The 12,720-nt window shown below is 33.2% G+C and overlaps 2 protein-coding genes across 2 annotated transcripts in view; one reads left to right on the forward strand and one right to left on the reverse strand.

Annotated features, from left to right (window-relative positions):
- Positions 1-2,057: 2,057 nt before the first annotated feature.
- LOC105207178 (guanine nucleotide-binding protein-like 3 homolog) lies at positions 2,058-5,288 on the reverse strand. The gene is made up of 8 exons (XM_011176616.3): positions 5,132-5,288; positions 4,775-4,879; positions 4,327-4,691; positions 3,874-4,261; positions 3,197-3,548; positions 2,903-3,122; positions 2,649-2,814; positions 2,058-2,569 (listed from the first exon to the last, which is right to left on the reverse strand). Exons 1-8 carry the CDS (start codon positions 5,142-5,144, stop codon positions 2,478-2,480), a joined length of 1,701 nt encoding a protein of 566 aa, XP_011174918.1. The 5' UTR covers positions 5,145-5,288; the 3' UTR covers positions 2,058-2,477.
- A 957-nt stretch (positions 5,289-6,245) lies between these two features.
- Positions 6,246-12,720, forward strand: part of LOC105207162 — a 36,732-nt gene continuing 30,257 nt past the window's right edge. The window contains exon 1 of the mRNA XM_011176600.3: positions 6,246-7,899. The gene's annotated coding sequence lies outside the window, so the exon portion shown is untranslated. The remainder of the gene's footprint in view (positions 7,900-12,720) is intronic.

Here is a 12,720-nt window from a genome sequence, read left to right on the forward strand (position 1 = left end):
TTAACCAATCGGAACAAAGAATTTTACAAATTGATTAATCAAAGAACAATTTGTGGCGTCAAGTGGGCCGTAACCTTTGCCATAAAATGGATCTGACATCTAATAACGACTTATTGCGACTGAATTCGCGAATTTGAAGCCAAAATTTTCGGTCCTCTCAATTTAGGGAACGTTTACGTTGGAGCGACAATAAAAGCTAATCAAATTTATTTTTTTTCTAGTTCTAAATTTAATATCTAAAACGAATCTGATGATTCTTCAAATGATTCTCATCCTTTTTATTTCATAAAAATTTCACAAATAATATACTAATTAATTTTTTAACATTCATATTTTTTACATATATAATATCTTCAAAACAGCAGAAAAATAAAAAAATGTTTTTTTTCGATATTTTTATCTTTAATCAACTCCCAAGAATTAGTTGGAAACATTAATATAATGAAGTTTATACTGTAAAATAAAATTTTAATTCAAACAGAGCAACCAAATTTATCAACAAAGCTTAACATAAATCATCTGGTAATCGCTATCTTTTTGATTTTTATATAATATATAATCAACACTCCGAAGGTTCAAAGTGATAATTATAAACTATTTATTGATATTGTCAATGAATGCGACTATGGATATGCCTTGAGCAAAACTAGCTTATATTCATCGTACAAACGAACACTTGACGCTGCTGTAACACTTATCTCTTCACCACCATTAAGAATGCATAACCAATTTTCAATTTTTCTGTAGATTAACATTATCTGATAAAGTTAAGTATAAAGTTAACTAAAAGTTAAACAAGTTAACTATAAAAATATTAAATTTGACTATAATTTATTATTTACTAGCATATGCTAATATAAGTACTACTTTGAAACTAAACAATTTAACCACTAATAGGTCGATTAGAGGTTGTTTTTTTAACTATATACTTTGTAACATACAATCTAAATGAGAAGGCCTATTTCCTATTCGGTCATAGCTGGATCTTCGTGCTTTATGTATACGTGTGATTTTATATACTTTCTTAGATTCAACCAAACTGCGCGCCGTTACTTTCGGTCATATAACACAGTTATAATCAAATAAAAGTTAGTAATATCACTTTTATTAAATTAAAATTAATTCAATAATACTTGATGCTTACTAGCATCTGTATTAACCCTTTCCCCCCTGAAAAAATTGTAAAGAATATATATTTTGTGTTAAAATAATAAATTTCAACATAGAATTAAAACAGAATAACAAAATATTGTTATTCTGTTTAACTCAAGGAATTGGTTTAAACTTGATTCTTTAATATTTAACAGTGTATGCTTGTATATTTCGTAATACATATATCTATAATTAAATTCAATGACTATCAAATAATTGTTAATATTGTTATTTGTCACTGTACATGTAATTAATATATCGTGTAAAACAGACATTGAAAAAAACAAGCAAAAATCTATATAACCAACATGTAAAAAAAGAACAAAACTATACTGTCTTGACGTGTTGATTAAGCATAGATAAGACAATTTGATCTTGTCAGTTTCCTGTACTTATAGTTACTTTATAAATTTTTACATGTCTCATTTATCGTCACATATTTAGGTCAGCTGATAAATGCACAGAAATAATGTGCAGATAATGCTCGTTTCTACAAATGATTAAAATAGTTGTGTTGAGTTTGTATCAATAATAATTTTAATTGCTATCATATATATTAATAATTATTGATAGTAATTACAAACAATATTTAACAAAATATAATATAGCATATAATATAGTTTATTTCAATAAAATATTTAAATTGCTGATAAATATCAGCTACTGTTACTGTATCCAATACTAAAGTGACAATAAGAAAATCTATTCATTACTTTATTTCGTTTTGTGTGCATATGTATGTGTACGCGTAGTGTGTACGTATGTATAACAAAATTATTTATACATTTATAAATATTAAATGACAGAATTCCTCGTTTCTTCACTTATATATACATAATAATAAAATAATTCACGTTATAGTTTTGTATAAGGTAGTATAATACATGGGGAAATAGCAAAAACACTTTATATACCAAAATTTTCTTTATTATTGACACCACAAAAATACGTTGAGGAACCACCATTCTGACAAGAGCTAAGGACTGATAAGAGATCATTACTAATATTTTTGTTGTATGTCATGAACGTATATACGTTCATGAATAATCTCTTTTCAATGGTAACCTCTCAACGTATTTCTGTGGTGTACGTTTTTTATAATTTACACATACACGAAACCTACAGTTTAAACGCTAGTTCCAAATAGTCTAATTTAAAGGGATTCTCATGGCAAAATACTCTCAGTGGTTTGCCATTGTCTTCCGAGAGATAGCGATCAAATAAAATTAGATGTTTCTAATCAGTGAAATTTGAACCCGAATCTTCAGCATGAAAAGCAAATGCATGATTCTACGCCACGATCACTACAAAATATTAATAATAACCTACGCATTTGTAAAATCTGTATTGAAGTCATAATCATCGGAAGTCAATTTAAATTCTTGAAGCTGTCCTGCTAGTTTAGCAGCGGCTTTTTCTGGAAATTAAAAAAGGCATTTTAAAACCATTAAATATTATATGAAATATTTAATTTTCTGTTTAATTTTTTATCATACCTCTTCTCACTCGGTTTTTCTTTTCCTTCTTGAATTGAAGTTTCTTGAGTTTATTCAATTTTTTATTACCTTCAATCTCGAAAAGTGGATCTGGTTTCTTTTGTCTTTCAGTAGACACACCCTTCTTTTTCAATTTCTTTTTTAATTTCTTCTGTACTTTATATTCCTGCACAACATATCGATCAAATATTACACAAAATATTTTTCATTTCACACACAATTTCCAATCAATTTCCAACATATTTGCACTTTACCGCTTCCTTTTGTATTTCGATCTTCATTGCCGCCGTAACAGGCCCTGTACTATTGATCAACACAGGATCTATAGGATTACTTGCAACATCTGTCTCTAAATTATCGAGCATCATTTTTTCTTCTGCAACAAAATTTTCGATATCGAATTCTTTAGCCATCTGACTAACTATTTCGGCGGATACGTGAGTTACCGATTGTTCAGGCGGTACTGTGTAATATCTAACAGAAAATATTTTCAATTAATGAAGTAGAATTCATCGCTGTACAAATATCTGGCATAATGTAAAGCAAACCTGATTTTTCCGGAATTCCAATCCTCAACAATGCTGCGCGCGGCAGCAGCCGCATTAGGTATTCCACCTTTTCTATACTTTCCCATTCGTGCAGCTTTCATTGCGAAAAATTCATCTGGCGTTGAAAAATCTTGCATGTCATATAATTCCATTATCTGTTGTCGCGAAACTCTTTTTAGAATCGCAGTCGCTGGCGTGTAGGGATCTTTCAACGCTTGAATTCTTACTGCATTTTTTAGAGCCACAGATGTATCATCAGAATTTTCATCCGAATTAGCAAATACTATACCAGGAGAATCCAACAATTTTATTTTAGAATCTAACTGAACAATTTGCATCGTTTTCGTTATTCCTGAAATTAGAAAAAAAATTATAAGTTAAATCAATAAATGTATACATATATATTATACTCAAGATGCAAGCTGACATTGTTAACACTGTGATGTAAAAATGTTGTCAAAGACGTTAAAGTAACATGAATAACATCAGCTTGCTACCTGAGTAATAATACAATTTAATTACTATATAAATATTTCATTAGTTACAATTATAAAACAATTCTAAAAAAATTTAGAAAGGATTAATAAATTTGAAAATACATTCACTAAAACACAAATGACATTGCTTAAAAAGCATAATTAGCCTTAACCTAAAAGTAATAACAAATAATTAAATACCTGGTATATTTCCCACATTGCATGCTTTATTGCGTTTCAAAGAATTAATAACGCTAGACTTTCCTACATTTGGCAAACCAATCACACCCACCGTGATACTTGTTTTTACATTGTCACTGTTTCTGCAATAATTTCCAAGTAGCGACAGGAGCAATTCTGCTCCAAAGCAGGTATTACTTTGTATCATGGATTCCGTTTTCTTTCCTAATTTTCTTCTACCTAATCGATTTGCTTGGTTTTGTGTGGATGACTTAAATGCCACAGCGGGTAAACTAGTCCTCAGAAATTTTAACCATTGATCTAAATTCTCTCTAGGAATCAAATCCGCCTTGTTTAGAACCAACACTAGTCTCTTGTTTCCCTGTGCTGATCGCACTGCTTCTTCTACCTATATCCAGATATTAATAAATTAATACATATTTACATTTCTAACAAAAGTTTTGCAAAACTTACTTCTTTGCATCGTGTTCCCAATGGATCACGAGCATCTACAACTTCAAGAATGACATCAGCTGCATCCAGAACCTTTTTGAATTCTTTGTAATACGCTTTAAGTGAATTTTCTTCCTTAGTAACAGCATTTTTCATTTGATCTTGAGAATCTACTTCCATGGGCTTATGTGCCAATTGTTTATTCTCAGCCCGATTAACCAAACCCTGGAGACCATCCTTCGCGAGTTGCTCGCGTTTTCTTTCGCGTGCTTCCTCCTTCCGCTTCTGTTTTTCCTCCTCCTGTTGTTTCCTCATTGCCTCCACTTCTTTCAATATATCCTCTTTAAAAGGACACTGATTCGGCACTTCCATCATTTTAGATTTTTCTGAACAGAAGTAGAATTATATGAAGTAAAATTAAATTGAATGTTGTATACAGACACATATGACAAATTAGTGCAGAACTGACTTTTAGAATGTTTCTTGGCCTCTTTCCTCATTTTTCGATTGTGCTCGCGAACCTTTTTCTCAATCTTATATCTCTTCGCCGCTGGCATACGCTTGCTTTGCTTTTCTATTTGCAATGGTATTAAAAAAAAATTATTTTAGATACATATTAGCATAATAAATAACGATAATGATATATACATTTTCCAATAATGTTTATAATACAATTTTATTAATTGCCATTAACTGTGTAAACGGAGACAGTAATAATTGAATTAAATGCTTTCAACGTACATAACCTAAATATATAACATGTCTCAGTTTTTCATAAAGTATACAAGACTTTGAATTCTCGGTAATATATATTTAACACACTTACTGCGGATCTTCATGCTTGTTGATAATACAATTCACTAAGATAATCACAATATTTTCGCGACAATAATACGTTCGAAATAATCACCACGTGCAGTCGATCGAATAGAATGGAATGAACCCAAATGAACCGAATGAACGTCGTCGAAAGATTCTGCGCACTGAAATAAGTACGCCAACAGGTATACCGTTGAATCGTGTATATACCATCGCAATAAATTACTAGAATAAATTACTAAAACTTTGAAATTTTTATATTCAAATAAAATAGAAAAAAAATATGAATTTACAACAAAATTTCACGACTGAGTGTATGATATTTCCAGTTTTCGTGTCGTGCTGTTTAGGACATCTAAATCAAAATATTATTGATCGAGAAGCGATTATTTTTTCGGCATAATTTCGATTAAACCATAATTATTAACTTAAGCACTGATTAATTCAACAGAATTGTTTCTATTGTTATTTTTAATTATACTATTAGAATTAATTTTTTTTATATTAAACACAAAAAAAATTAATAGTTCTGTCCATTTTAATTATATCGCAAATAATACTTAACAGTTGATTGCTAATTAAATTAATTGGACATAATTATTAATGTTTTACTTAATAAGTTAAAAAGAAATAATTCTTGATAGATTAATTATTGATTAACTTAATCATAGTTCAGATAAAATCACTTGGGATGATTTATTTAATTTCTGACAGAACAGCTTATGATAAAATCTTTAACTATAATTTTTTAAATTTATTTTTTCTATCAATTACATTACAATAATTAATAAAATATTACAGATTCTAAAGTATTATAATGTAATATTACTTAAATATTTTAAATTAAATTAAAAATTTTATAATGTCAAAATAATATAATTTATAGGTAAATGAACGAATAACAAAAATAGCGTAGTTTTGAAACGTTAACTTTCTAAAATAAATAAATAAAGTATGGATCAACATATTATTAAGTCAATGTTACTGAAGAAATATTTTTATAATTTGCTTTCAAATTATATCAGTGTTACACTTTTTGTATTAATTTTATACATAATATTTGCGTTACTTTCTAATATATTCATGTTATGTTAAATTAACCTAAAAATTTGAATAAACCGTTTGGCATGTACTATACAATATAATGCAATATAAATTCAACACAATTTTTCAACAGTGTATATTATTTGATAATTGCAATTTAAGTTAATAATCACAGTTCGGAAGACAGACGGTGAAAGGCATACGCATACGAGGATGCGCATTCTCACACTTTCATTTCGTTTTACAAGTGGCGCTCGTTCGGCGCGATAGAGACGAGGCTCCAGCGGGTTGGAATAGAAATTTCCGTAAATTAATTTCACGTGCGTCCCTCGAATTTGCGAGAGAGTGATACAGTTTCTCCTACCTCGATTCTCACATCGTATAATTTCTCGGAGCGAACGAACAATGATCGATGGAGTTCATCGGTCCGCGCTTACCCGCGAGAAGTAAAGTTTGATATTATTTTCATACGAGAAAAATAAATACAATTAACACATTAAAATGTATGACGCTGGTCAAGCAATATTCGCATGAAAGACGAAATGTACAGGCGTTTAAAGTCGATTAAAATCCAATTTTACCAAATAGACTCTCCTGTTTTTCTTCTGTAATACATATTTCGATGTAGTACCAAACATTTTCACGCATCCTTCCTCGAAGATATTCGAAATACAATTTGAAAATGGCGCGCTTCCCATCGCGGTCGATTCATCGATCGACCGCGGAATTCGAGTGACGGGAAGGGGGGATGGACAGACGACAGGGAGGGGGAACGACTTGACTCGGGCTCTCGCCGAGTGGGGGCGTTCGCGCATCCGCCGCGACGACTCATTCCCGTAATGGCTGCCGTCAGTGGCGTTGTCAGTGAGTGTGCGGGTCAGTGCGGGTGTCCGTCGCGAGTAGCTGCGTTGCGTCGGGTAGCTGCGTCGTCGCTGGGTCGCGATTCCGAGATCTCGCGCGCCGTGCGAGAGAACGGATCGCGACGGTGGTAAGCGCGCGCGCGCGCGCTCCGTTTCGGCGCGTCGCGGTTTTTTTCACTTCCCCCTCGCGTCGCACCGGCGGCGATTTAAAAACGAGCGACTGCATATTTCGTACACAGTGTTGTGCTCATACCCCACCATCTTCCTCCGCTACGTCTCGTCTTCTCCTCCTCCGCCTCCGTCTGTTTACCCGGGACGCGCGACCGCGTCGAGTGTCAGCGACCCCCCGTCCGAAAATCCTGCGACGGCGCGCTTCCGGTCTGTCTACCTGATCGTCCGTTCGCGAGACGCGCCGATGCACACAACGACGGCGTCGGGCGCGGACTGTCTCTCTCTTTTTCTCTCTCGCTCGCCCCCTCGCTGCCGAGAGATGGTAAACACGTCGTGTGACAGCGTGCGCGAGTGAGAGGAAACGTTTCGACTCGTCCGACCGAAGGCGAGAACCCGGGTCTGCGAGGGAAGGAGCGTCCGATAGGGCCGCGACCAGCGGGCCCCGAATTCTTCCTCACGTGGTTCAAGGTCGTCTAAAAACGTCCGGACGTCACGAGTGCTTGCTTGCTTACTTGCGTCTGTGCGTGCGTGCGTGCGTGCGCGACGCGAGACGACGCCGCGCGAGAGAGCTGTCAGTCGTCGCCGAGACTCTTCCCCGGCCCTTCCACATCCCGGAATATCGAGGCTCACCAGTCATCGGGGACTCGTCGGACAGTCTCCTCGAGCGACGACGACGACGTCCGCTAAAACCCGATGTACCGTAAGTACCCGTTTGCCCTCCAACTCTATCGTAATATCGGGCACTTTGGAAGTTACACGGTTTAACTGTCATATAACTTTCAATTTTTATTTTTGATCAACGTCTTCTCCATTCGCGGTTGTGTAATCGTTTTCTTTCAAGCGTAAATGAAATCCAGTTGTAGAAAATTCACTCCTTCTCACGTGTCCATTTCTACCTAATGTAAATTGATTTATTACACTATGTAAATTAGCTTCGTAAAAATATAATTCGTTAACTATCCTGCAAGCGCACGATATTTAATATTAAGTAATAATTTAGGTATATTCTCGGAATGTTAAATTAATATTCTAGTTTATATAATATTAAAGAATGTTTTTGTTTACATATTAAGGTAAATATGTTTTTTCTTTATTAAAGTGAAATGAAGTTTGTATAAATAGAATATTTAAAATGTATCAAGCAAAAGATAGAGTTTAAACGTGCCACTTGTTATTAATTTTATATTTCAAGAAATGAGTTTATTCCTCCAAATTTCAAAACTATAAGTATTTTTATAGTGTTCTATGGATATTAAAATAATCCATCAAGAATATTACATTAAGGCCATATAATATTAGAATGTTTACATGATATTAAAAAGTATTAAATAATATTTTTGGAATATTCATATTATCATAGTAATATTATTTTAATTTTTAATACTATTCGTATAATATTCTAGAAATATTGTGTGCTTACTACAGAATGTATTACATAAATTATCGTTAATCTCGATTTAACTTATCCTTTATTTAAAAATTATTTAAAAATAGCTCTAATTTTAAATTTTAATCTGCTCTTTAGAATGTTTAGAGTTAAATAATGTTTGTTTTCACCAGTATAAATTAACTTTAACCTCGATTTTTAATCTTATTCTTCATCTTTTTCTAATTTTAAAGAGTAAGTTACAATTTAGATACAATTCATAAAATTAACAATGTACAAGGAAAAATTTAAACAATTACAGAGAATTTAATGGGCAATTAGGAGTCGGTGCTGTAACAGGTGTGCAAAAATTGTTTTCTACCTTCAGTATCTTCTTCATATTCCCACATGATCAAAATCCTTCATGGATTCCAAAAATTTAAGCCAGAACGTCTGCGTTTGCGTATGAATTTGAAATTAAACGATATAATTTAAAAAAAAATCACTTATTAATAAATCCTCTGTAATTGTTGAAAATTTAAAGTTAGAGTGTTAGTGTGGAATTAGAAGAAAGAGAAAGATCGAGTTAAACTGAGATTGAAGTCATTCAACATTGGCAGCAGAAATGGACACTAGTCCGCGACACGGCGCGGCGATGCCGTCTTTCGTCGCGGTCTATTCTACCTCTGGGACATGTTTTGACGTACCGTTGAAAACAGAGTATATATCGTTCAATCTTCCCGTGACGGTGGAAACGTTATTGACGTATCTCCGGACGTTTCCGCTGATTTCTTCATTCGTCGCAACTTTCCAACTTTCTACATCACTCGTTAGGATCTTCCTAACTAGGCCTCGGGCTTAAAATAATATTTTAGAGTCCATTTCAAGTTAATTGGAGAACACGATTTCATTATCGTCTAGCACTCCTCGAGGTTTACGCCTCGCGATAAGCGTTGTTTTCCATCGCTAATTGCACAGGGATGACTGGACATTTCCGTGGAGAACATATTAACGTTCTCTTCCCCACGTATAATGACGATTTAATTATGATTTTAATTAGAATTTTCCATTGAATGCAACAACGGCATAATAATGCTCTTTATTACGTTGCATTGTCGCGATATTACAGTCACTATAATTGAATCGCGGAGGCTGCAGTCACATCTGTTTTCATAGGTTTCACGAATCGTTTCAGATCGATAGAGAATATCGTGCGATGTAAACTCGTCGCGCAGAAAATTCGCTGGCATAATATGTCGCAACATTTAGAGTTACGCGAATCGTCGCACGTTTCGAGATTTATACTGCATAAAAATTACTTACAAAATCAATACAGGGTTGTTCAGCGATCAGGGAAAACTGGGAAATCAGGGAAATTCAGTCAGGGAATCAAAATATTTATCTGAGATAGAATTACCGTAAACCAATTCTAAATTTTCAAATTTTATTGTTGTTTTGTTTGCTTAACAATTCTGTAATACCGAGAATAACAATATTTATGTCGCGCAACTATTTATAATAACGTCGTTACACAATGTCACTCGACAAGCGTGAAATTAAAACTATGTAATAACAACGAAGACACGAAGGACGTGGGAAGTAAGTATGGTCAAGGTAATTTTCAATAATAATTAGCAATTTGTGTTTACGAGCGCACGCGGTTTTTGATATAGCGTTTGCAAATTGCTCCGCTAATTAGAACCGGCGCAAACATCCGTGAAAAGTGTTGCTGCTACTTTTCATTGCCTGTTAAAGTTACCGTTTGCGAGTCGCGAGAGTTGTTTTTTACAGCGAGCACGTGTTTGCAAATTGCTTTGCTTTTGTCGCGTCCTAAAATGATTATATCCGTTCGTTCGTTCAGCTGAGTCGATACGAGGGTGTCACGTGGATGCCGATGCCTCGTGTGTATATATATGTGACTGTGTCGTAATCCCACAATATGTGACAATGTGGTAAAACGCGTCATGTAAGCGGTGCATTCTTATCGAGCACTTGACTAGCGGGCGAACGCATTGCGCGAGGTTGACTTTGGCAGTTGGGTAAAAGGAAAATTTCACTGACTTGTTAGTTGCCATAAATAATAAAGCGTAACAACACCGCGGGATGCTCGCGGCAAATCGTGCTTTAGAAACGCAAGTAGACGATATTATTTGTTCCCCAAATAACTCCAAATGGACGTAAAACCGATGAAATCATAACTCGTAACATAGTTTATGAGCACTTAGCAATAACGATATGATTCATCAAAGTGACTAAGCTTAATCTTAAAGTTCTAAAAAGAAACCACGCGAAAGAGATATTTAATTAGGTTTCGAGGAAGGAGACGAGCTGTCGCAGTTTTCGATAAAATATTCATATTTATATATCAATACATTGTTATGGAATCCTATTTTATAAAAATTTTATTGTGTTTTTAAATATGGATTTTTTAAATTATCTAAATCATTGAATAATAATTGCAAATAATAAATACAAATAATTTTAAATATTTTTTTAAGTATATTTTTTTAAGTACGAATTCAAATTCGGTACGAAGACTCATTATTCTTGAACTGCGTCACTGACACGCATATGTGCAAAAACAAAGTAGCGCCACTGACGTAAGCGCAAAAGAAAAACAGTTTTTATCATTGACATCGGAGACTTGGTTCTTAAAGGTTCGTAAGATCGCTGAGAATTTAAAAGTAATATTCATTTTCATTCATTTTAGTAGACATATTTCGAATTCTTCGTTCACTTTATTCGATCTGTCCTTTCAATCTCCAAGATTTCCAACGATATTAGAAATCTCCAGACCTCTTGCGTGTAATTCAATAATGGTCGAAACTTATAAATCTGATATTCTTTTTCGTTGAAAGAAAATGTCTTTGACGCAAAAACATTTATTTCTCCTAATGCTCGAAAGATTGACATATTCTGCTCGTTATTCCTGCAAAGTGCGCCTACGATGTGCTTGCTAATAAATGAAAAACGGTTTATTATAATCAGCTTATAGTTTGCTTCTCCCGTTACTCGCGATTTCTCCGCCAGGATTCTCCGTCTGAGATATATCCGCGAAAATGTGGAGAAAATATCCCGATGTATTGACATGGTAGATTGCTACGATGGCAATCTACGCGATGTTTGTTACGTGTGAAAATGTGATTATTTGTTAGACGAGGGGAAAATCGATTTCAGTTATTCGTGATTTATAGCTTTTAGAGCCGCGTGCTGCGTCACGATGCCTTCAAATCGCGAAAACCCGTTATCAAACCTCGAAGATTGGACGCCGTACATCTTGTCCCAATGTAATCTTTTTGTCATTAAATGAAACTGCGGTTTAAACGAAATATTCAGAATATATCACACAAATTTTAAAGAACTGTTACTAAAAATGATCTCTGCTACGCATGGTTTCTCTAATGTTATTCATGATTAAAGCATTTTATATTTTGTTTTACGTTTTAATTTGTGATATTTGATCTTATTTAAGTGAATGTTGAAATTGTCATTGCAATTGCTAATTTAAATTGTTTAAAAACATTTATATTACTTTTGAAACTATTATTTAAAATAAATAATTTTTTTTATTTTAAAAGATTTCGATAATTTTGTTTTGTTCACGTAATTTATTGAAAATTCAGAAAAGGAAAAATGTTGGTCTTATATATTTCTTAATAAAAATATATTGAAGGACTCTAAAAAATATCTTAAGGAGATACATATCTTCTCGATGCTAAAAAATTACTGAATTTGGGAATTTTTTTGGAAAGCATAATAAATTTGATATCTGCAAAAAGACATGTTTTATTGATTATTAATATGTAAACATTAAGACATGACAAGCCAAATTTTGAAATTTTGTAAAAATCGGAAGATTATAGCATTAAAAGAAAGTTTGATTTTATAGACAAATTTTCGATCTCTAAATATTTATAACAATTTTAAAAAATGGCCTGACAAGAGAATTGCATTTTACACAAGTGAAAATTTGTTTTATCAAAAAAATCGAAAATCATTAAAGTTGTCACTCTAAGACTTTTGAAAAAACACGATTTCCATGAAACGCGTTTGAAAAGCAAAGAAAATCCATGTAAACAATTATATTTTTGGCAATTTTTCAATTTTTTCTTATTTTCTAGACTAGATAAAGAATAATTTAAGATTAAAAAAAAT

The sequence above is a fragment of the Solenopsis invicta genome, chromosome 15 (genome assembly GCF_016802725.1).
Source record: "Solenopsis invicta isolate M01_SB chromosome 15, UNIL_Sinv_3.0, whole genome shotgun sequence".
NCBI lineage: Eukaryota > Metazoa > Arthropoda > Insecta > Hymenoptera > Formicidae > Solenopsis > Solenopsis invicta.

Coding starts and splice junctions, on each gene's coding strand:
- LOC105207178 (XM_011176616.3), bottom strand. Junction 4,262..4,326: donor TGGGAACACGATGCAAAGAA/GTAAGTTTTGCA, acceptor ATCTGGATATAG/GTAGAAGAAGCAGTGCGATC. Junction 3,549..3,873: donor CAATGTGGGAAATATACCAG/GTATTTAATTAT, acceptor TTCTAATTTCAG/GAATAACGAAAACGATGCAA.